Source organism: Pseudomyrmex gracilis, unplaced genomic scaffold, assembly GCF_002006095.1.
Source record: "Pseudomyrmex gracilis isolate BER0280 unplaced genomic scaffold, ASM200609v1 scaffold_40, whole genome shotgun sequence".
NCBI classification, from domain to species: Eukaryota; Metazoa; Arthropoda; class Insecta; order Hymenoptera; family Formicidae; genus Pseudomyrmex; species Pseudomyrmex gracilis.
The window spans coordinates 338,485-361,800 of record NW_018020624.1 but is presented as its reverse complement, the minus strand read 5'-3'; the positions used below and the strand labels follow the sequence as shown (position 1 = coordinate 361,800).

The following is a 23,316-nucleotide window of genomic DNA, read 5'->3' as shown; positions in this document are numbered from 1 at the left end:
GCGAAAACTTTGAAGACAATACATGGTAATACCGCGTAATGTGATATATCTGCGAAACACACAAGATTTTATCCATATATCAACCGCAAGTTGCAAGCGATTTACGATAATGTGACATTTTCTACATTCTTCTTTTTTTTTTTACAGAAGTCTCATTAAACATCGTGTGAAAAAAAAAAAAAAAAAAAAAAAAAATGATCGAGCCATGTCGCGTACGCAATATTTGCCGTATCAATCAAGTTTACGGTACCGTTGATCGCGTAATTAGACAGCTTGTATAATACATCTTGCGGATCTACCGTTCGAATATCGACGTTAACGAAGCCGTACGTTTCGAGACATTTGCAATCCGAAGCGTATAATTATCACATCACGGCACGTGAGAAAGTTGCTCCAACGCATAGTTATAAGCGACATGATGCGTGCCGGTAATGAGGAGCGAACTAACAGCGCGAATAGAACGTTTGAAAAAAAAAAAAAAAAAAAAGATAAAGCGTGTCGTTCATATAGATGCAATGCTTTATACATGATGTCAGTTCGACTGTAATAGGACTTTGAATGTTTCAGATACAGCTTGAAACTATGCAGATATGTGTACACGCGCTTCTCGAGTTATGTGTCCGTAGTTGCAAAAACGTGTGATTAAATTTGCTTTTCTCTCGTCAATAATAATAATGATGATGATAATAATAATAATAATAATAATAATAATAATAATAATAATAATAATGATAATGATGATGATGATGATAATGACGGATATTTTTCTTGAAAACATAATGCATTGTATTAATTAATCGCCTGAACAAATGCTGAAATTTATCTGATTCTTTTGAATTATTTAAAATTAACGCGCGTTACGAATTACCAAGAGCGCACGTTGACACATATATCGCCATTGTTACGAGTGCTATCCAGCATGAAAGTGAATCCTAACGGTGCGTATGTGTGATCACGTGGTTGTATGATCACGGAAAAGCTATCCGCGGAAAAGAGAGCAAAACGACGATTTGCAACAACGATTTGCAATGAGCGGCGAGAACAATGCGAAGGATCGTGTGCTCATCAGGAAATCGTTAACCTAGCGTAGGTAATCGCCAATGCCTTCGGCATTAGATGCATAAGTGCATTGTTAATAACAGGGTAGCCCGTAGCGCTACACCATCTCGCAGAGAAATCCACAAAGCGAGCTGCCTGTGATCAGCGGCGTATCCTTCGATACACGGAACCGATCGACAGACGCTGTCCGGCTTACGCCAAGGCTAATTTGCCTTAATTAATACACGAGGTCTCACCAAACCTCCTCCTGTCTATCAAGGGTCACGCCAGTCAGGCTGACACCGAGCCTATATTCCGATAGTTACGCACAGTGATTCTCAGCTTCTTCTTTCTTTTCCGATCGATCAAAATCCGCGCGATTCATTCATTTTTTACATAACAATAATTATGTGTAAACCAAATTATTTAAAAAAACGCTATTACATGTTGATCAATTGACCAAATTACAACATGATAAAAGAAATTAAGTGATTCATTATAATTCATTATTTTTATTAAAAAATTTAAAGTAATAAATTATTACCGTTCGTAGATTATATGTTTCTCTCAATGCAAAATTTGAAATCGTGTTAATTCTCGATCATTTTCTACGCACATCATTCACCGCAAAACCTGAAATCGATTGCAAAATAAATTTAAATTTCTATATCGCTCCTTTTTAATAACGATTTGTTAAGAACTTTATCGACTCGATCAAAATCTGCGTAATCTGCGAAAACTCCCGGGGATTTACAAAATAACGATATCTTTGAAATAAGCGGCAGACATAATTTTTAACTCACGCGAAATCAGTCTCGAGGGAAATGCGATAATTAGAGATACCCTGTAGATACACATGTTACTGTGCGATTTCTCACAAGTAGATAAAGAGTTTTTTTTATGTGTACGTTAATGGACGTAGGAAACATCTCTCATTATATGATCGTGCAAGGGCGATTTACCGTGTGTACCCTATAATGAGCTATGATTCTCTACCTGTAATGTGCAACTCTCGTTACACGCAACAACGTGCGTCAGATACGCTTCTGTATTCATCAATATTATAGAAGTAATATTAGGCTGTTATTGTTCCGTTACGTCGTCAATGAGGTGCGTTCAAATTGAACAACGTTCAACACGGCGCATAATTTTCCTCAATTAAAAAATTATACCTCGTCCCCTATACAGATCTCTTATTAACACTTTGTTGGGAAATTGTTATGCGTCTCTTTTGCTTTTCAAAGTCGTAAGTTTAATGGAAGTTATATGTTCAGAATAGAATAAAAACGCCAATTGAGAATCGCAAATTGTTGACCGCCACAGTTCTTCCACTTCTCGAAACGGGATAATTTTACGATCGCTCCCGTCGGCTTCACGACGACGGTCATGATCGCGCGCGATTTGCGAACGAGTTATATGCCGCGGTGTAGTATAAATGACGGTGATCAATGAATTGGCATTTCCCACATTCAGGGTAACGACGGTACCCGCCTTAGTCGGGATATCTCTCGATAGTCGCACGACACCGCGCGGCGTGTTAGAATGATGAATAGGCGGCATGTCGGTTCGACGCTACAAACCGGAGTTACACCAATCTTTGAAACAATTATTAGCCGAAACAAAGCGCGTAATACACAAAACCAGATTGTACGTCGGAGTCACGGTCTTTCGTTTCACAAGCCGACCGATCACCGGGAATTTCGTAAACCCGTCGTACCGTAATGGCACTCTAATGCGCGAAGCATGTTCCGATGTTCGCAAAGCGAGTTTCTCTCCACGGAAATCAGAGTAACAAGAAGAAACTGCAACGGAAATATGGCACATGGAACTTCCATACGGAAGAGTAAAACCTATCTACACATTCTCGTAACTCATTTAATATTAAATAGACATAACTTCTATACATCCGAGCAAAATAAAGAAATAAACTCTAAAAGTTACAAAACGTTTTCTCTTTTGTGTAAAAAGCGCAATAAGAACTGTTACAAATTTTACATAGTAAATATGTTGTTTATTGCGGCGGAAAATATAATTGTGTACCTATATATTTGTACAACAATTTTATATTTTATTCAATAGAACATTGTTTTTGTTTCAATAAACAAAAATATTTATATTTCTTTGTCATTAAATTTATCGAAAGTAACTACATGTGAATTTATGAAACTGGCAACATAAGAAAATCCACTTGAGAATTTTCCATCTGAGAGCGGTTGAGAACCGCGATCGCGCGCCGCGTCTCGGTTGAATCATGGACCAGACAAAAGATCCTGGTTCTCACGACCACGCCCTCTCCTCGCCGCCTCTGCCCTCACCAGACGGCGGCGATGCCTTCACGAAGGTACCTATCCACCGGAAATTCCTGCAGCAACCACCGCCGTCGTATATGCACACGGTCAGGAACGGAACAGAAACGGTGCGACCTCCTCCAAGTTCTCGTGACGCGATAATAAATGGCCGTGACCGGGTGTATATACAACGAGGGCGCCCGTACGAAAGCGAATAAAAGTGCAAAATTCCTTCGGAACAGAGGTACCTTCTCGGCGACGCTTCGGAACGGTATCGAATTTCCACGAGGCTTCGCGCTCGTGAATCCTAGCGTGCGAATGTGTCGGTGATCTTTGTGACCTCGACAGATCGCGAATCACGCACGTGAAAAGTTTTAGAATAGCACACGACGCCTCACGCTAATGTGTGCGTCTGTTATTCTTGCAAACGCGCGCGCAGGAGAGTCGCGCGTTGTACGTCCTGATTTAAACTCGCGCGGACTGTGGCGATGTGTTGGTAAAGCAATATTAGATAATTGAACATGTGGAAAAACAAGTGATTTTCATGATTTTTCTTCGGTTAACTTACCGGTGTGAGTTCTCTTGTGCGCCTTCAGATGCGAGCTCTTCGTGTAAACTTTATCGCAGCCGGCGACGTCGCATCTATGAACCTTGCGTCTCTTTAGCGCGTCACCGCATTCACCGTCAACACCTAAACTGCCGCCGTTTCCGCCAACGCCGGCGTTTCCTCTACCACCGAGACCGATGCCTGGCGATAGCGCCGGACGTTTGTGAAACACGCTGTAATTAGACAGACAAAAATTCCCAAAGGAAATTATTAACATTTAAAAGCAGTGTTTTTACACTAAATATCTCAATTATAGATATATATATATACATATTTACTTCTGTACTATACTTGTACTGATTTTTAAAAAGTTAAAAAAAAAAATAAATAAATAAATTGTGTACACTTCAACACTTACAAAATTTTATTTAATTTGTTTTTAAAATTTTGCCTTTTTCTTGTGTAAAATTGAGCGATTCCGAAAGTGCGCAGTCGATCGAATAGCACCGGACCGATCGATTCGATCGATGGAAACAAGAAAGGTGTATCGGTTAGCTCGATCAATCTCAACTTGACACACTGAATTCTGGTAGAACTTGTTTTTTCGCGAAACTCGTACGTGGTAACGATATAGATCGACTTGTGTTTCTTAGAGTGTACCGTATTAGTACCGATCAATTTGACGCAGCAACAAAATATCACCGGCCATTGCAGACAAACATCGACAAGAGAGACAGAGTCTGAATTGATTATGTAAGTTTACGAGGGTTCGAAGGTTTTTATTTGACCAGAACGAATATATATTCTAACAATTTTACGCAAAAAATTAAAGCAATAAATTTTTAAAAGTGAATTCGCCAAAACATAAATTTTAACGATATTGATCTACGCCATCTACGAATCAAAGATTCAAGAAGGTTTCAGCTGATGAAAACGGCATCGGTGAAGCGTCCTTAGTTTCGCCGTATTTTATCGACGTCACGTGAGGACTTCTCTCGTACCATTCGCGCCACAAACTAGAACGCGTGTTGCGCGAACTGACGCAAATCCGTTTCTAATCCCCGATAATTCGCGTCTAGTTCGCTCTACCTTTCAAAAAGCACTTTGTTCATTAGTGTTTCTCTATTGAGAGATACAAACGCTACGGAAAATTAATTATTCTTAGCTTTCTAACGAGCTATAATAGCATTATTATTCCTTTTCGTGATTTTGCTTGAGTACGTATATATATATACATAATTTGTTGGTCTCTGTTCACCAATCAACAATCTGCCACGAGCGATTTCTGACATGGTAAGTACATTTACCGTGAATTATTACCGCGAGTTTGTTGCAAATTTTTTTTATAGAGGGCGGCCGCGTTGCTGACATGCGGGTACCAGTATTTGTGTGTGAATGTAATGTAACTTGTATCTTCTTGATAATGCACACTTTCACAGAAATAGAAACATAAGAGACGCAAAATAAAATTTATATCTCTCATTTGCACGGTATACGAACTTATAAACCTATGTCGTATGCTAATTGAGCGAGAGAAGCGAAAATTACTTAGCGCGCGAAAGAAATCGTGACGAAACGTGCGAGATGAGATTTGTTAGCGCCTGGTATGTGCGCCTGGCGATCACGAGAGATTATTCGATTTTCTAGTGTGTGTCAGGGGCTAGAAGCGAGATACGAAAGATGAATCGGGAGAATCGAGTACAATGGAAATGACGGTCGCGCGCGAGCAAGAGCAGATTAAACACGATTTACAGCGGACTCACGAACTCGTCCTATTAACCCTGTACGTGCTTATGCATTCGATGAAATACGGCGGTACGTAAGCATTGACACCACGTGAACGAGTGCTTGCGATGTGTGTGTGTCCTGCTGTTTTCTCTCTATCTTGTGCAAGTTTGCCATCGTTTAATCTTTAGAGGACCGGCATTTTTCCGTCAAAATATTGAACTTTTTTTTTTTTTTAGCGAAAAATGTACGCATATATAGAACCCACATGTAGCGCAAAGTTTCCGAGTTTGTTGCTGGCCACTGTATAGTGGCCAGAGAACGAGGTCCTTAACAACGTGGCCAATGTTGAAAATTTTCAAAATTTGAATTTTAGCGGTTCTGAGGGTTTTTTAATGTCAGATTGTCAAACTTTTACACACAGAAACAGTGTGTTGCCAACTTAAATGAGTCTGAATGAATAACAGTAATTACATTTCATATATATGAAACTTTCCTTCAGCGTTACCCAGAGCTAACGGCGTGGACGTAGAAAGTGTTATGTAGCTCCCTTTTTGTTTTATAATTTTTTAATATTATTTTTGTAGTTTTTAATTTTTTTCTTTTATATAGTTTATTTTTTTCATCTTTTTTTTTGTATTTTTTGATTTCGCTATTTATTTGTTTTGAAATGGAAAAATAAAATTATAAATTAATTTATATTTTGTGCATAGGAATTTACGGTAATGTTTCTTTTGTGTGAAAATTTTCAAAACACAAGCTGTTACGCGTGATGCAGTATTACAAGTAGAATACATACATACTGAGTTCGACGTCTAATTTGATGTAATAAGCACACCGCCAACTTTGATCAAGTACATATAAATACATGCTTCTCAAGCACAGATACATTAATATATACGCATATATACATCTATTATATATTTTTACACGCACATTAAATAGTTACCTATCTCTGGCCGGTATAGTGGCCACTGCGGTCCTCTAAAGGTTAATATCGCTTTCTCATCGTTACACTCTAACAAACTTCGTGCTCTTTATCAGATGAATATAAGTTATATAATAAATCTGATTGGCGAGATCTTGTTATACGTTGACGCGGCAATGTTTAAGTATCAAACTAATCATTAATTTCATTTTGCGCGTCTCAATCGCGAGACATATTTAACGGCTTCTTTAAGTTTATCTCTCTTATTCTTCTCGGTGTTCTTTCTCAGCGGACTCTCCACGCAACATAAAATACACACTTGTTAGATGAGACGCAACAGGTGAATAATAATACTTACAGAGAAGCCTCTTTTATCCTCTGCAACGCGAGAAGAGCCGCGGAAGAGGAAACGAAGACGGGATCGGGTGGCTCCATCACGCAGACCGACACGTCTCTCTCCCGGTCTCTTTCTCTGTCTCTCTGTCTTTCCTGTCTGTTATCGCGATCGCGTTCCCTTTCTCGATCTCGCGCGTCCCTCGCCGCTGGCTCTCGTTCCTGTTGACGTTCCCTCTCGTTCTCGCTACTCCTCTCTCGCACCCTGTTCCGCTCGCACTCCCGGTTTCTCTCCCGGCTTCGATCTCGATCGCGATCTCTATCCCACGCTGTTTCACCCAACGGTGGCAGAGATGGTGACACTGCAAAAGAAACGGAAATGCGCCTGTCATATTTCTTCTATTCATCATCATTGTTCGCTCGTTTATTACTTAAAGCTTGTCTATAAAAAATGTCAATAACTCCAGATCACAATAAAAAATAAACCTAGTTTTTGCGCTATTAAAAAATCATTTATTTAATCGTTTTGAAATTATCGTAGAATTTTTTCAATAGTTTAAACGTGAAAATTCGTATAACTAAATCACGCATAACATTAAGTAAGTATTCAGAAAAACAGAATTAAGAGAAAAATATTGGCAGAGAGAGAAATAAATTTTCTGACTGAGAACTCTTTCGACTAAAACCATATGATAATAACTCATAATTGCGCACGGTTAATTTTAATATTCAATCTCTACAAAGCCGGATATTCTTGTTTAAAGGAGAGAAACTCGGGTCTTCGTTTTGGATTGGAACTTTATTTCGAAGAACCGGTATCACACGCCGCGTCTAACTGTGTGTGTAATTACGATATTTTACATAATTATATGTAATATATCTCACATTTTGTCAAGACCGTGCCAAGTTCTAACTAATTGCTGTTATTGCCGCTCCTATCAAAGCGGAAATCACGAATCGCACACGATATGTTCGAAAAGGATAGTAAGCAAGTATATACAAACGAATAATGAGAGCAACGATAGACGTATTATTTCTTTCGTGTGTACGATATGTGTTTGCCACTTCTGCTGTGGTAATCACGGTACTGTGCCCTCGATCCATCAGCGATCGAGGATCGAAGGTCGATGTCAGAGACGAGCACGATGCAACCTCTCACGAATAAATCAACGAAGAGAAAAGAAGCACAAACGTTTCTTGCGCTCGACTCTTTTCCGAGTAATGTAATCCCGTCAAGACGCGTTTATAAATCGCTTCATAATCTTCTTTTAGCGAATTAGTACGGAGTCGATCTGATTTGTGACGTTTCGTTTATCATTACGGTAAATGCGAATTAATAATAAATAAATTCAATCGCGGCATTAGCGAACTTACATATAGTACATTCAATAGGCGAAGTGTTCTCTGCGTGTAATTTTACATTTTTTTTTTCTTCAAACTTTCCGACCACAGTTTATTACTGCGTCATGTTGCAATTTACTTTTCGCTATACGCAGGGACCGCTCGCCGACCTCTGACCGTTGTTGATATCGCAGATGCGATGGTGTTGCAACGAACCGCTGCACTTACTTCTTCTGCGATTCGTGCGAAACCAGCCGACAAGCATGTTAACTGTCCGTGACATTGCTGTTACTAATTAGTAGTCGCGTTAGCAAGGCCAATATATTTGCGAGATCGAACAGGAAGATGCGGCAACTTCGCAAGATCGTTGCCGATTGTACTGCTGACAATATTTTGACCACAAGCGTCTTTCATTTGATTATATAGAACTTGCTGCTTTGATCGTTCATCCTGTAATTTGCAAGCTTGTTTGCTAATAAACAGGGTAATTAGCGCCGCGTAAATTTAATCGTAATTTAAAAACATGACGTAAAATTAAAATATAGAATTTACTAGTTATTTGATAATAACAGGAAGTGTTAAGTATAAACATTTACGTTAAAAAAGCAAATTGATTGTTATTTAGTTATATATAATAAGACAAACACTTAAACGTTCCTGTCTACATGTTCGATTTTTTTACATATCAATTATCGATTTTTTGATAATGATAGAATAACAAGACAAACATTTAAACGTTCCTGTCTACTTGTTCGATTTTTTTACATATCAATTATCGATTTTTTGGTCATGATAGAATCTCGCGAGCCATCTCTCTCTCTTGGACTTATATCAAGAAATCATTATAAATTCAGTTAACTTGAGTTACGACGTAGTATTATTAAGCGTAATTTCGTTGCGCTGGGCGTACTGTGGGGCGGCTTCGCTTAATTAGCCGTTATACTTCGGACACTTTTCTCCTCTTCCGAGGTCTCGTTCCACAAACGTCTCGTTATGACCATTAACTCTTCTCGTGGTTCTAGTTCAGGCCTATGATCTTCACTACCTAATAGAGCACGCAGTCGTCACTAGAAACGATCTGACAGAGCTCTTCGAAGAGCTATAATTTCTCTCCCATGTTTAGCCTTTATTTTTGTTTCTCGATTCAAGTATGTTTTTTGACAATCAACAATCTCTCTATTTGTATATATAAATCATCTCTATTATATACAATCTCTATTATTTGTATATTATTTGTATATATAAATAATTTGTATATATAAATGTTTTGCTATTATTAATTGTGTGCTACATGTATCTCGTTGCACGTTTGAAATTCGTATTCTTTTTTTTTTCTTGATTATTGTACCAACAATAGAATCATCTCTCTTGCACTCCACTAATATCATCGGCTCGCTCACGCTGAGCAACGGAGTTAACTCCAAAAGCATTAGCGGTAATAATACGCGATCTTAGCATGTTTTGCCTTACAGTTTGCACCACCTTCTTCTTTCCTTTTTTACACTCTTCGCTCCCTACCGCGATCTTTACCTTCGATCGTTTTTTTTCTCACGCACACGTATATGCTCTCGCGGCCGCGCGAGGGAACGTCAAGGAGTAATTGATAAATGTTAAACGCCGGGGTTAATCCGCCGATTTATGGGCGAGTATGCCGTGAATTTTTTTGAATCTGCCAAATTGAGGGATAATCGTCCAACATTAATGCCTCGCTGCTAAAGATTGCCGCGCGAGAGAGGCCGGAGGGATGATTGAGAGAGATAAGTGGGAGTTCGGAGGTTATTACGCTTCGCGTGTCCGGTGGCGAATAAAAGGGGCCTTCGCTAATCCGTCGAGAAAAAGAGAGTGGTGCTTGAATCGACTGAGAGAATCGATCTTGAATTAGCTGGGAACGAGCGTTGAAGATGAAGCGTTTTGCCTCGCGACCTGTAGTTCCCTCGTTGTGTAGAATCTCGCGTTTGATACAGCACGTTTCGTTCGTGACTTCGCTAGTGACTTCGGAGTCGCACGTGACATAAATCATCACTGACGCGTATAAATTTAGACACACATTTAAATATACATAAAACAATATAAATATAACGCAATACAGATAATATAATGTTTATACAGTAATATACAATATTGATAAACAACTGTACTTTATTTCTCTAAAAAAAAAAAACTTTTATCTACGAAATGTGTACCTTCTCATATAAAAACGTCGATGCATTTTTGCTTCGGGCGATAACGTTAGAAAGACAATTTCTCTATTAGTCACAAGCACGGGCGCGGATCAACATACTATACATCCTGTTTATTCCGGCGGCAACATCGATTATCGTACATTGTACAATCCAGCGGGTGGGCGCATTAGGCGCGCGGAAATATGCGCGAACGCTCGCGTGCGCGCAAACGGAAAGAAGGTGGGTGGACATGCCACCCGCGTCGCGGAACTCGTTAGACGATAGAAGTTTTCAATTAAGTTTCCGGGCTCGCGCGTACACACCGCGAAGCGCGCAGATTAGCGGACCGGACTCGCGTCGATTAATCGTAGAGCATTATTTCTCATCCTCTCTGTGGCCGCGGGGGCTACTACGACGTTAAGAAATTTATCGACGGTGGTTTGCCGGTACCGAGGTACCGGTTATCCGTCAGGTGCGAAGATAACGCGCGCGATAACGCCTAAACGTTATTCACGATAGACGCCGTAAGTTCATCGGCGATATGTATTCACGCAGCAGAGAAGAGACTGAGATCCCACGAACTGAGAGACGAGATCCCACGAACAGATCGCTCTTAACTTTCACGCGGATATTTAAGTTAAGAAAAAAAAAATACACGTGGGCTGAGACAATTGGAGATTCGTAGGTGTATTCAACGCAAAGTTCGCGTAAATATTATATTATATATTATATATTATCTGAATAATGTGTGTGTGTACACACATAATTCTGATAAATACGAAATAATCAAAGAAAATAGATGCAAATGTGTGGATGTTTAATTTATTATTTTTTGATTGCGTATAATCCCGATGTGACAGATGTAACATTACTGTTGGCTCATTAAATATGAAACTTGACAAATGTACATATGTATATATTTGCGAATCTCCTCTCGCGTGATTTGAAATCACGAGAAATGATATCATAACTTTGTATTAATAATTAAAACTTCAGCTTCAAATAAATCAATAAATTAAAATAACAGGCTGGTGGAGATTCCACGAATAGAGATAATTCGAATAAATTCGACTCGTGTTCTTTTTTAAATTATTAAAGAACGTTTTCGATCAACTATATTTGTGATCGTCATCAGCTAAAACAAATAATACAGAAGAAATCATAAAACAACAGGTTAATTATAAAAACGTTCATAACTTTATAATATTTTGAAAACACAGGAACTCTCAACACATCGCGCGCAATAACGTGCCTCTATGTTCGCTCGGGACGTGGATTCTATTTTAGAAATACGTTCCAAATGAAATGTTCACGTTTCGTCGCATTTATGGCTTTAGACTGTGTCGCGCAACTCCATGATGTAAGCTTAGAATGAATGATTATCTCTTTGTCAAGCAACACGTTAACGTGTCTTTATCGTAATTAAGCGCCATCTCGTGCACACTAATTGACAAAGGCGTAATTATATAGCGTGGTGAAAGTAAAACGCGGAAACGCGCAATTAAAATATGCCAATTCGCCGACCGAGATCACGAAACAACACTTTTGATGATAGCAGATGGAGCAATCGCGCAGACAAGATGCTTGACGATCCGATGAGGGAGGTGTGAAATTCGAATGTCCGTTACCTAACTACGAGCTTGATTGATAGATCAATCGGTTAAGATAATATATAAAAAAAAAAAAAAAAACAATTTTATAAGTTTTTTTTTCAAAAAACGCCAAGTTAAACTTGTGCGAATTTACGTGTTTGCACAATTTAGTTTTCTCTTCGAATAACGGTATTATATATCTTGGAAATTTTAACAATGTTATCGATTAATGTGTTTTTAATGTGTGAGTCGCAAACGCGCGACGTATACGCTGCAAAGTAATAATTGATTAATAATCCGGAAGATATCAGAAACAGAGAGAAACTTGTGTCTGTGTAAAACGCGAAAGCGCGACGACATCAGATTAAGATATGTATCGGTAAGTAATAATCGATTTATGTATATGCGCGTTGAATTAATTTCAGAGCTATACTTTTACGACACCGCCGTTGCCCAGCGATAAATTGCTCCTTCGTTATCGTGTCTCCCAAGTGTGTATCTTTTTTTATACGCGTCGTAAATATCACGCCATCAAAAGTAATGGTGCGCGCATGTACATGCGAATAAGTTTTTTTTTTTTTTTACAGTCGTTAATGTAATAACTTTTATTCGTATGCGGTTCTCTCTTGTGAGAGAAGATGAAAATGCCGCGTAACGTTGTAACAAAAATCATATTGGCACATGTGTATGTTATATATTATCGGCACGTCATAAACCGCAATGCAATCGAACTTTAATTCTAAAAAAAAAAAAACGCAATCTTATCTCAAAAAATATAAATTTGCGTTTATTTAATTCTCACAAAAACATGTAAGTATTTTTATCGTGTATATATATATATCTGTATATTTATGATAAACTAAAAAAAAATGAAATCAGACAGCATTTAACGTAAAATTCCGATAATCACATGACACAAGATTTGTTCGGTTAGAGTCGCAGAAAAATATTTCAGGAGACAATACTGTTATTCGCGATAAAAATCAACACTAAACGAGCGACCGAAGAACACATGATCTAGGTGAAAGCGCGGGAGTTAACCGTTTTAAAGAGATAAGTCCCTTGCGGGCATAGCATTTGAATTGTTCCACCCACGCTGATCAAGCATAAACGTCCGCGCATGCGAGCGTTAGAAGCCACGAGCGTACGGAAAAGCATGATGTGGCCAGATGGATGAGCCAGCTCGATTCACAAGACTCGCAAGATCGAAGAAACGGAACAAGACACACGCTAGTTAATTGGGAATCTATCAAGATGGATGAATACATCTTATTATTTGCTATGTGCGCTATGCTGTATGATATAGAAGAAAATCGCGCGGTTGATGCGTGAACTAGAAAGAGATTGGAGAATAGCGATCAGAGCGCATTATGGGTACTAACAAATACAGAGTCCGAGTTAAAAGCCGCTGCTCTCGATTAATCGAGAAGACCGCCGCAGATGCACTAGCAATATAAAATCTTATAATCACGTGATCCAGTCCTCAGTCGCCAGAACCAGTCACGAATAATAATATTAAAATGGGTCACGAGAGGTCGAAATCCCGGCTATCGAACTTTGTGAACTTCGGATGTCAACTCTTGCTACAAATCATCAAACAATATCAATTTTAAAAATAAACTGTTTCTTTCTATCGCGTTTTGTGATATAACATCTCTTCATAATTTCTCAATACATTTTTCACACACGTGATGCGATGTAAAAAAAAAGCGAATTGAATAAAGATAAATTTTTTTTAAATTCCAATAATTCTTCGCCATCCGTAATAATGGATCCTTTGTAATTAAGATCCATTAATTTTGGGAGAACCGAATTGGGTAGTTGAGGCTCGTACAAGCCGCCCTTATATCTTTCGTGAATGAATTATGCAAGTGACGGCGCAGCTCAGAAGTTATGGTAACGTCTCACTCGAAGCGCCGATATATATCAGCCATGTGGCAGAGAGTCTCCTCTTTGGATCGGAGAAAGTAAAACTTACGGTGTTTTATTAAGTTAGTACACTTATTAAAGTATAACGTGACGAAATTGTGACAAAATAAAAATAATCTCAATTCAATCGCACAACAATCGGCTAAACTACTTTTTTACGGCGTTTTTTTAATCTCAGTAAAACAAAGAAACGATGAGATCTGTCGGTGTTTAAAAATAACTTAAAAATCCGCATCGAAGCTCGATGTTCCATTGCAAATTCTTTGTCGACGTCAGCGATTACGTATATCGCGGGTCTGTTGTAACGTTCGTTTGGAAAGCGTATAAATTATGAACACGAAGGTGCCGATATTTGATAAATCTATCGGCAGGTGATAGACGAGCCAGTAGGAGGATTGACTTTGCGGTTGTGTGTTGCAAGCTGATGTGCATCGCATAGCGACAGACTTACAGCAGCGCATGTGGCACATATCCTTTAGTTGCACCTTCACGTCCCTCGTAATCGTCGTGTTCGGATAAGACACGCGGACGACAGCGCGCGCAAAGTTCCTCAATTCGCTCCTCCTTCCACACGTTGTTTCTCTCACATTGGCATTCGAGATTGCAGGAATCCCGGAGGTCAGACTCGAGGGGCTCGATTACGCGTATCGATGACTATTAGGCGCGGTTTATTCATGGCTCGACTGACTTGGCCTGTCCCGGTCGTAGTTCGCTTGCATCGCGATAACCCCTTGCCCGCGTGTCACCCGCTGAACTAGGAAGTACCATATGGCAAGTGACAGCTGATTACAAGGAAAATAGGAAAACGCTGTTCAAGCAAAATATTAAAGGAAAAGATGAATATCTTAATATTTTTTTCTATATTTTTTTGCAATCAAAAAGATTGTCGTCAAATTGTAAAAAGCTATTTAAATGCGAGAGAAAGATAAGACAAGTTTTAAAATTTTTTTTTTAATATTCTACATGTTTTAAGACAGTAACAGTTGCACAAGAAGCACCATCCTATAAGATAGTCAATCAGCAATTGTAAAGGAGCTTGTATCTCTCATTGCGCATCGAATAATGTTTATGATCATGTAGTGGAATCACTTCACTATCGATATTCCAGACGGCGTACCATTTGCGCGAAAGGTTGCGCAAAGAGAACAATATAGGTGCAGACTTATCTTACGATGAAGATTCAATTGTTACGTCAAAAATTCTACATACAAAGTAGCTATCCCTAAATATCATCCGCGGTATAAACCGAACAAGTTCGCGACGGTTGATATTCGACCTTTTAGAGATGGTTCTTTTTGCAAGACAGTTACAACTTACAACGATTTAGATCCTTAATATCACACAATTACACGATCGTTTAAAATCATCATCAAATCAACAAACTTAAGACGTCATAAAGTAAATTGTTAAATATACTGCTGTGTGTGTGTGCGTGTGTGTAAAACAAAAGTAAATTTATCTAGTTTATTTGTGATATTATTTGCGTTTTTGACCGTGACACGGCGCGATCAGCGGTAGGCTGTTCGCGGCAGCCAATCGGCTGAACGAAAATTTGTTGTAAACAAGCAAAAAACTATTGACGAAGGTTTCGTGCTCGCTCCGGCAGCATTCCGGAGTAGAGACTCGCCGTATATATTACTCTTGTATTTATCACATGTTGGGTCTATATTCACACACACACACACAGTTTATATTAATAAAGTTTTACTTTATTCGCAATTAACACAAGCGATCAGTGTGTGATTATTAAATATGTCTGATTTGTCTCGTTACTCATTCTACTCCGTTGTGTCGACTCTATCGGAAGAAAGTGAGTATTGTTCTTTTGTTGTCACCACACACGCGCCTGACTATACAACTCTAATAATCTCATCTCGGCAGTCTATGATGGTGCACCACCCTTCTTTATCTCTTCTCAACAGTAGCGTATGTTTCCCGCGGTGTGTCTCACCCAACATTATAATTGCGAAAACGAAACACGACCGTCTAATTTATCGTCAGAAAACTTGAAATCTTGGGATTCGCGACGTTGTCACAGGTGCTTAATCCACGCGAGAACTAGCGCGGGCGTGTTTCACCTGCGCGCTCAACCGGGAAGAAGAAGAAGAAGAAGAAGAAGAAGAAGAAGAAGAAGAAGAGAAGAAGAAGAAGGCGCGCGCGGAAGACCACGCGCGCGGCACGTACACACGTACAACACGCCGCCGCGTATTTTTCCGGACACGGGCGGGCGTACGGTCAATAAATTTGCGATTTTTCCACGCGATTCTCTTTCCATCGCTTCCACGCCCGCGCCCGCAACCATCTTCTGCGGAATTGAATTTTTTTCCTCTCCTCTCGGACATGCATACGGTGAGACCGCGGCGCGGCGGCGACCCGGGAAAAAGGACGACGGGCGGGCGGCGATTACACGGATAATAAATTAACGCGCACGACCTTATCGAGGTGTATAATTCATCAACGGGGGTTACGTGTGCGCGCGCGACCTGACTCGACAACGCGCGCGCCTATTGCGCGCCCGCCGTCGTCGGCCCGATATGGCGGTTTTGCATATTAACCTCGTAAAACCCTAATGGCACTCGACCTCTTACACCTGTAATACGGTATACGGCGCGGACGATGTGAAAGTTCGATGCACGGAAGGAGAGACTAGAGCTAGGACAAGGTAAACGTTCATTAGAGACGCGCTCTATAAACTGCTTCTTAATAATTATCGCAAAATGGAGTTTTTTTTTCTGATCAAATGTAGAAGTAGCGCTAAATCTAAAGAAATTACTAATTGTTTCTTTTCAATATTGACACGAGAGAGAGAAATCGATGTTTTTACTTAACTTATAACAACGCACTCATTGAAACATACAAAAAAAAAGTAAATTCTATATTCTCTAGATTTAGTTGTGTAAGTGAATATGAGATCTCGATTACGCGTGATACGTCAACAAAAATCAACTGCTAACTGATAATAATTCGGTCCGATCTTCGTTCGCAACTTGCGGATTGCTTGTGTGAAGACCAAGTGGTTTGTATAAGATCGTTGTATCTTCGAGCTGCGGAATACATTATCCTGAAGATTAGTGTGCGAACGATACGAGAAAAGGCACGTACACGTAACGGAGTGAGTGCGGATGTTGAGCGCGATCCGCCCTGTAAAACGCGAGGTGCGCGAGAGTAGGCGTCAGATTTGTGCTTCTAATTCGCGTGAAATGTATGCTTTGGAAACTAGTAATTTTACCTCGATATCTCATCTCTTTGGAGTTGCGTTTAAAATTTATAAGTGCAGTTTCAAAGAGATACTTTAAACAAATTTACAAAAGGTTTTTTTTAAAAAAACACTTTATCTAAAATATTCCACATAAAAAAATATTCGATTACAGATATTATATAATTTAAAAAGTTATGACTGCTTTTTTTTATTTCGAATTTGTTTCATATTTCAGACGCGATTAAAGTCCAGTCAAAAAATAAAAACAGATTAAAAACCGGAAACAGAGATTAAAATACAATCGGAAAATAAAATTGTTTCTGCATAGCTCGTACTATAATACTAACGTAGTCTCCTTAGTCTCCGGATTCTCCTTCATGTGGCAGCTGTACAGTTTAGTACGACATCATACTCGCTGAACGTTAGCGTGGGAGTACCAGTCGGATTTACGTGTACAGGTGCATCGGCGCGCATCGTTCGCTCTCGCAGGTACGCTGGTACATACACGATGTGACGTGCCTCTCGTTTTGTTCAAGTACGACGGGAGTGGACCGCTGCGTGCCCACGTATGTACAACGTTGCGACGCGGCGCGCAAACGTTGAGTGCAAGTTAAACAGCTATTCATAAATATCATAAAGCGCCGTTACTGATGGCCGCATGCGGCGCTCCGGGTCTTCCATAGCCAGTAAATCCTTCCGGCGGCTGGCTATGTCGACAATAATGCCGTACGTTAAGCGGATCGCCGATGCGGATGATCTCCTCTTTTGAGAACACCTGACGCTCCTTCTAAACGTGGAAGAGATATGATTGAACCGCGCAAACGCGGGTAAGATGACTAAGTTGACGACATTAATAAAATTTTCCATCTGTTTTTCGTTCTTGTAGAAGAGAACAATCTCGAATTATTACAGTAATTAGAAAATGTTCTTTTTCTTATAAAACAGAAAATGTATAATGGCCATTTGAAGCAAAAACACTAGTGATAACGTGTGTATGATAGATGCATTACTTTATTCAAGCAGGTAACATATAGAACGTTTTCGGCCTTAGATTAGGCCTTTATCAATATATATATAAATATGATGTTCTTGAATTAAAACTTATACAAGTCACATGATTACAATATAGAAATATTAAAGTAACTGAGAGTTTTAATTCAAGAACATCATATTTATATATATATTGACAAAGGCCTAATCTAAGGCCGAAAACGTTCTATATGTTACCTGCTTGAATAAAGTAATGCATCTATCATACACACGTTATCACCAGTGTTTTTGCTTCAAATGGCCATTATACATTTCCTGTTTTATAAGAATTTATTGAAGCTTACTACACTCCTGTTCTTTTTCTTGTTGATATCACAATATCGCGATTTAGGTTTTCTCAGATATCGCTAACGTTATTGCAAAAATAAAACACACGTAAAAAATATTCAAAAATAAAAACAATTCTAATTCAATTTCTTCGATAATAAATATCAATTTCCTTTTGTAAGTAAAACAAAATAGAATTTCGCAACGCTGGTTTATGAATATATACAGCTCGCATAACTGTCAGCTTTTGACAGAAGATCCCTAATTAACTGAAAGTCTTAATTGGTACAATTTGCTCGCCGCGTTGCCTCCGCTTGATCCTCCATCATGAACGTCACGACAGTTTAACAAGAAGCTGGTGCATGAATCCACGGCTCACGACGCGTCGAAGTTAATGGATTTAATCGAGTAATCGAGGAAGCGATATCGGGGCCACCTCATCACGCAGGCGAGGTCGCGTGCTTGCGATCGACATAATTCACGGCTGAATGAACGTCGATAACAAGCTTCGGGGAGCGATTGACGGCGTCCAGAGAGGTAATGGACAGACGCAGACGTCGCTTTTACTTGTTGACGTATGTGCGTCGTTTCCACGCGAAGCAGGTGGAACGTGTGCACACGGTCAATGGTGCGAGTCTGCGGTTGCGAATACGAGAAAACGCAGGCGGCGTTCCAGGAATATGCGCGTTCCAATTGCATCGCCGCAAAAACCTGTGGCCGAGTCGATAACAATTACGATAAATTAGTGCCGCACGCTATATTGTTGCACTTGGCCGAAACGTGTGTGATCCCCGCATTCAAAGAAAACCGGTGCTTTCCGAGAAAATTTCCATTTCCGCTTCCTTCGTTAGCGAGATAAATCACAACTCGAACACGCGATATTGCAAGTTAGATAAAAAAAAAAAAGCAAGAAATAGAAAAAAAAAAAAAAAAAAAAAAAAACACGCGGTAATATGTCGCGTTGTGACGACACATTTTCACATGAGTTTTATATACAAATGCCTTTTACACATCATTATATTTTAGCGAGATAAAATGAAAGAGGCATATTGTGACGACAGTATATTCTTGTTAATATTCCCGCTCTTCGGCGCCTACTCTTTACGATAATTGTAAACATTTCGAACTCTCTCGCGATGTACGACGACTTTACACGGCAAGATGTATAATAATCGCGCGCAAGGGGAAACTGCGGCAAATGTTTCTCGCGAAGAGAGATACGCTCTAAGCGATTTTCGCGCTATCTGATTTAATGCCGATAATAATTCGCGCGCAATCGACCGGCCGATAAATAAATGCTCGGCCGGGACGTTAAGCTCGCGCAATTTTGTATATCGCCGTCGTCGCTGCGAGAGAATTCGCGCGCAGGTGTTTCTCGCGATCGTGACTCGGAAATTTCTTCGCCGTCGACTTTACTACTCGCGCGTCGAAGGAAGAAACGGTCAGACGAACGAGACGTTACGTTCCTTTAATTTGTCATGGGTTGAGCCGATTGTGAAATCGATGGCGCTGGTCCCGGCTTTTGCGCGCGGCCTCTCGCCGCAGCTTTCATAATGCAAATTACGATCCGTTTCGTATTACCTTTGAGAAAATGTTCCACTTCAACGTCGCACACGCGACCGAGTATCGTTTACCGCGAACCCCTTAAATTACAATTGTGTCCCGTTCTCTGTTTTATTAAGGCACGTATTGCGCACGTAGCGCACTTTATTTGCTTCGCAAAAAGTTGCATAAAATTACATATTAATGAATTCCCGGGAGAGTTATCGGGATATTCGATAACGATGCTGTCATCCGATGCATTCTTTTCTGTATCTTCTCTCTTCTTCGTACTGATAGAATATAATATAATTGAGCAAAACTTGTGATGTTCGTAAAGTCGCCTGCGGCAAGACAGGTACTCTCGTGGCGGTTTTTGAAGTACCATTTGCTGCTTACAAACCCGCTAACAGACGGAAGTTTTAATGGGCACTCGAAGTTACCGGACACGTAGTGTGCCGCGTCAAATAAGTTAAACGAGTTTGCCGTCACATATTGTAGATAAAAGATACAACAACCGGAATTTGCATTTCATGCCATAATGAGCGAAAAAACGCGCGTAGTTCGTTTTGTGCCGCCACGGAAGAGAAAATAATACAAGTTTTGAATAGCACAATTTAGGTTACCGCATGTAATTATAATAATTTAAAAATCGGCGGATGTAAGTTTTCTTTTTTTTTTTTTTTTTTTTGGCTTTAGGTTCTTTGAAAACCAAATAATATCTATACAATATCGTATACAGTGCATAAACTTAAACAGAGAGATTGACTGGTTCTGATAAAAAAAAAAACTCTCGTTGTTACACCGCATCATTTGTTGTGCCGCACCGTTCATTTCCTCGTTCTCACGAATTATAATTACTAATCATTAATTATTTCGCGAGACGTTCGCGCGAAATGCCGCGAAACAATACAAATAAATTAACTCTGATCTGTCTCAGACGCGACGAATTTTCTGAATGAAGTTGGTTTTAAATCGAGGCGCTCGAGTAGAGGAGTCGCGCATAAATTCGCGAACGGCCGCCAGAGGTAGGTTGAAAAAAAAAAACAAAAAAAAAAAACAAGCGATTCTTTCGAGATATTGCCACAACAGTATCCCTTTCATTGCATCCTTTACATTATACGCGCTTGCTTTTGCCACGTAATCTCGGTCGCATCTCTGATTTCAATCTGCGCGCGCTTTTACAACGCACCGCACGCAAACGATCTACAAATCAGCCCCGTTTCTTTTATTCCATCCGGCTCGACCGCGCATACTATCGTACGCATGCACGCGTACGTTGCGTAATACGTGCTGCTGATTTACATCGCGGTCCGAAAGCCTGAGATCGCTGTATTAGAAATGCAGAGGTTGCGGAAAAGAACAATCACACGCTTTCGGCTGACATAAATTTGATTTAAATCGAAAACAATCGCACGATTTCGATAAAACACAGTCGACTTCTCTTTTATCGCACTGCACTAACTGTAACAAAATATGTTAGACATGTTTTTTTTGTATAGAACTAAAATCAAATTTCACGTGCAATTTTCTCTAAATACGATAATGTGAAAGTTGTTTTTACTAAAAAAAAAATATAAGATTGACCAAACTGTGTGTGCCAATTTTGAAACAAACTCACACATCGTTCTTTAATTGAGATTGAGTCGTTCGATCATCGCGGCTTCCACGGGACAAGCACATTTGCGTGCACACGATTAAATGTTTCACGTCTATAACGCAACTGGATCTTTTTGCCAGTTGCGATCTTGCTAATTAATTAATTACTTCAAATTGGCCGGACGTTGAAAAATCACGCATTATTACCGACGAATATTTCAAGCCAAACTCGTATCTAAGGAGAGGAGCGCGAGCGTGATATGAGAACTCTCTCGGCACGAAATGTCGTAAATCACTTCGCGCGCGTTTCCGCAGGCGTAAATGGCGCAAACCCATTCGTTAAACTTCACGTTTCGAAGCGTCAAACGCGCGTGAAGCGCGATGCTCCCGCGAATAAACACCGCGGCCGTTTATTATATGGCCGTTATCGCGATCGTCACTTTTACGCTCGCACAAGTGGCGAATTAATCCACGCTCGCAATTTAATCGCTGACGTCGCCGCGGCGGCCGATTCTTTTTTCCGTGGACATAAATTTTAAACGGACGGCCTAGAACTCCGAACAGGGAAAGACTGATTTAAAAAATTCGCGCTTAAGTATTACGCAAACTTTTCACGATGTAAATTACGATATAAAAGAAAACAGAGTTGTCGAAAATCGTTTATATAAATCTCTTCCTGACAAAATAAATCTCAGAATCCGAGAATACCTATCCTGATCTTTTTTTATTATCCTTAAGAGAAAATTTGCACAAATAGTCCCCAAAATGGTGTTAGATTATAATATTTTCATTCGCGTTACATAATACACTGACTTATATCAGGTTTACGTAATATCTAATGCGTTACGTAAGGCGCAAGAGACGTTATGACGGGGGGCCGCGCCGCATTTGGAGCTCCTCGCGATACATCTCTTTTCATATTTGCGGCTTCCAGTCAGACACCTCGTGAAAGGTAATTCCGCATGCGAGAGGGAATGCGCAAAGAGAGAGAAGTTGCAGCTCCGCCGTGGTTGGTTTTATTTTTATCCGAAACGAGAGAGAGACGCGGCGGTGATCGGTCTGAATAGATTCGGTCCATTTCAACCTCTCTCAGTTTCCCTTCTCCCTACAACTACGATTTGCCAATAGTTCGTTGATATGCGGAAAGCCCATCGTTCGCCATCACCGAACGACGTTTCAAAACGGCAAAAGTGCGCGTTGTGCTTTAATATGTTGTTGTAAAATAGAAATGAACGTATGGCAATGCGAAATGGTACTACTTTCCACAGAGATGTACGTTGTGGTACGATCAACGTGAAGCGCAATGAGGCGCGAGATCGTCGACAAAACGAGCATCTTATCCCAAACAATTGCTGCTGCCTTAAATTAAAAATAATTCCGTTACGGCAATTATCGATTGTATCAATCAGCAGATTTGAGAAGAACAGATCTAATTTAATCACACACAATTTGTTCTCGATGATAACTTTCTTATAAATTTTTATAAATTTTTATCCGCGACTATTACGATAAAATTTGAGAGATCTGATATTACGCGTTTACATAAATGAAATCAAAAGAACTCGAAAGAGAAATCTCTTTCTTACGATCTATGTAGTTTGTTTTCAATTACGCAGTCTTTAATGAACGTCTAGTTTATTAAACGAGCGCGGCGGGTGTGTATCGCCACATTACGCCTCGAAGTCGAGTTTTCAGTATCACCCGGGATTGAGATACGATCACACACAAATCAGGTGTCATCAGCATAAGAGATGCAATTATGGTTATTAAGGACGAGCA

The 23,316-nt window shown here is 39.8% G+C and overlaps 1 protein-coding gene across 2 annotated transcripts in view; it reads right to left on the bottom strand.

Moving 5' to 3' along the window:
* The window catches only part of LOC109852945 (Krueppel-like factor 6), a 144,037-nt gene that overhangs the window by 5,172 nt on the left and 115,549 nt on the right, over positions 1-23,316 (bottom strand). The window contains exons 1-3 of one of the 2 annotated variants that reach the window (XM_020424588.1): positions 15,657-15,701; positions 6,885-7,221; positions 3,895-4,106 (exon numbers count right to left, since the gene is read on the bottom strand). In XM_020424588.1, coding sequence (XP_020280177.1) covers positions 3,895-4,106; positions 6,885-7,221; positions 15,657-15,660 — 553 coding nt within the window. In that variant the 5' untranslated portion in view covers positions 15,661-15,701. Of the gene's footprint in view, positions 1-3,894; positions 4,107-6,884; positions 7,222-15,656; positions 15,702-23,316 lie in introns of those variants that run through there. The other variant, XM_020424589.1, reaches the window with a different exon arrangement.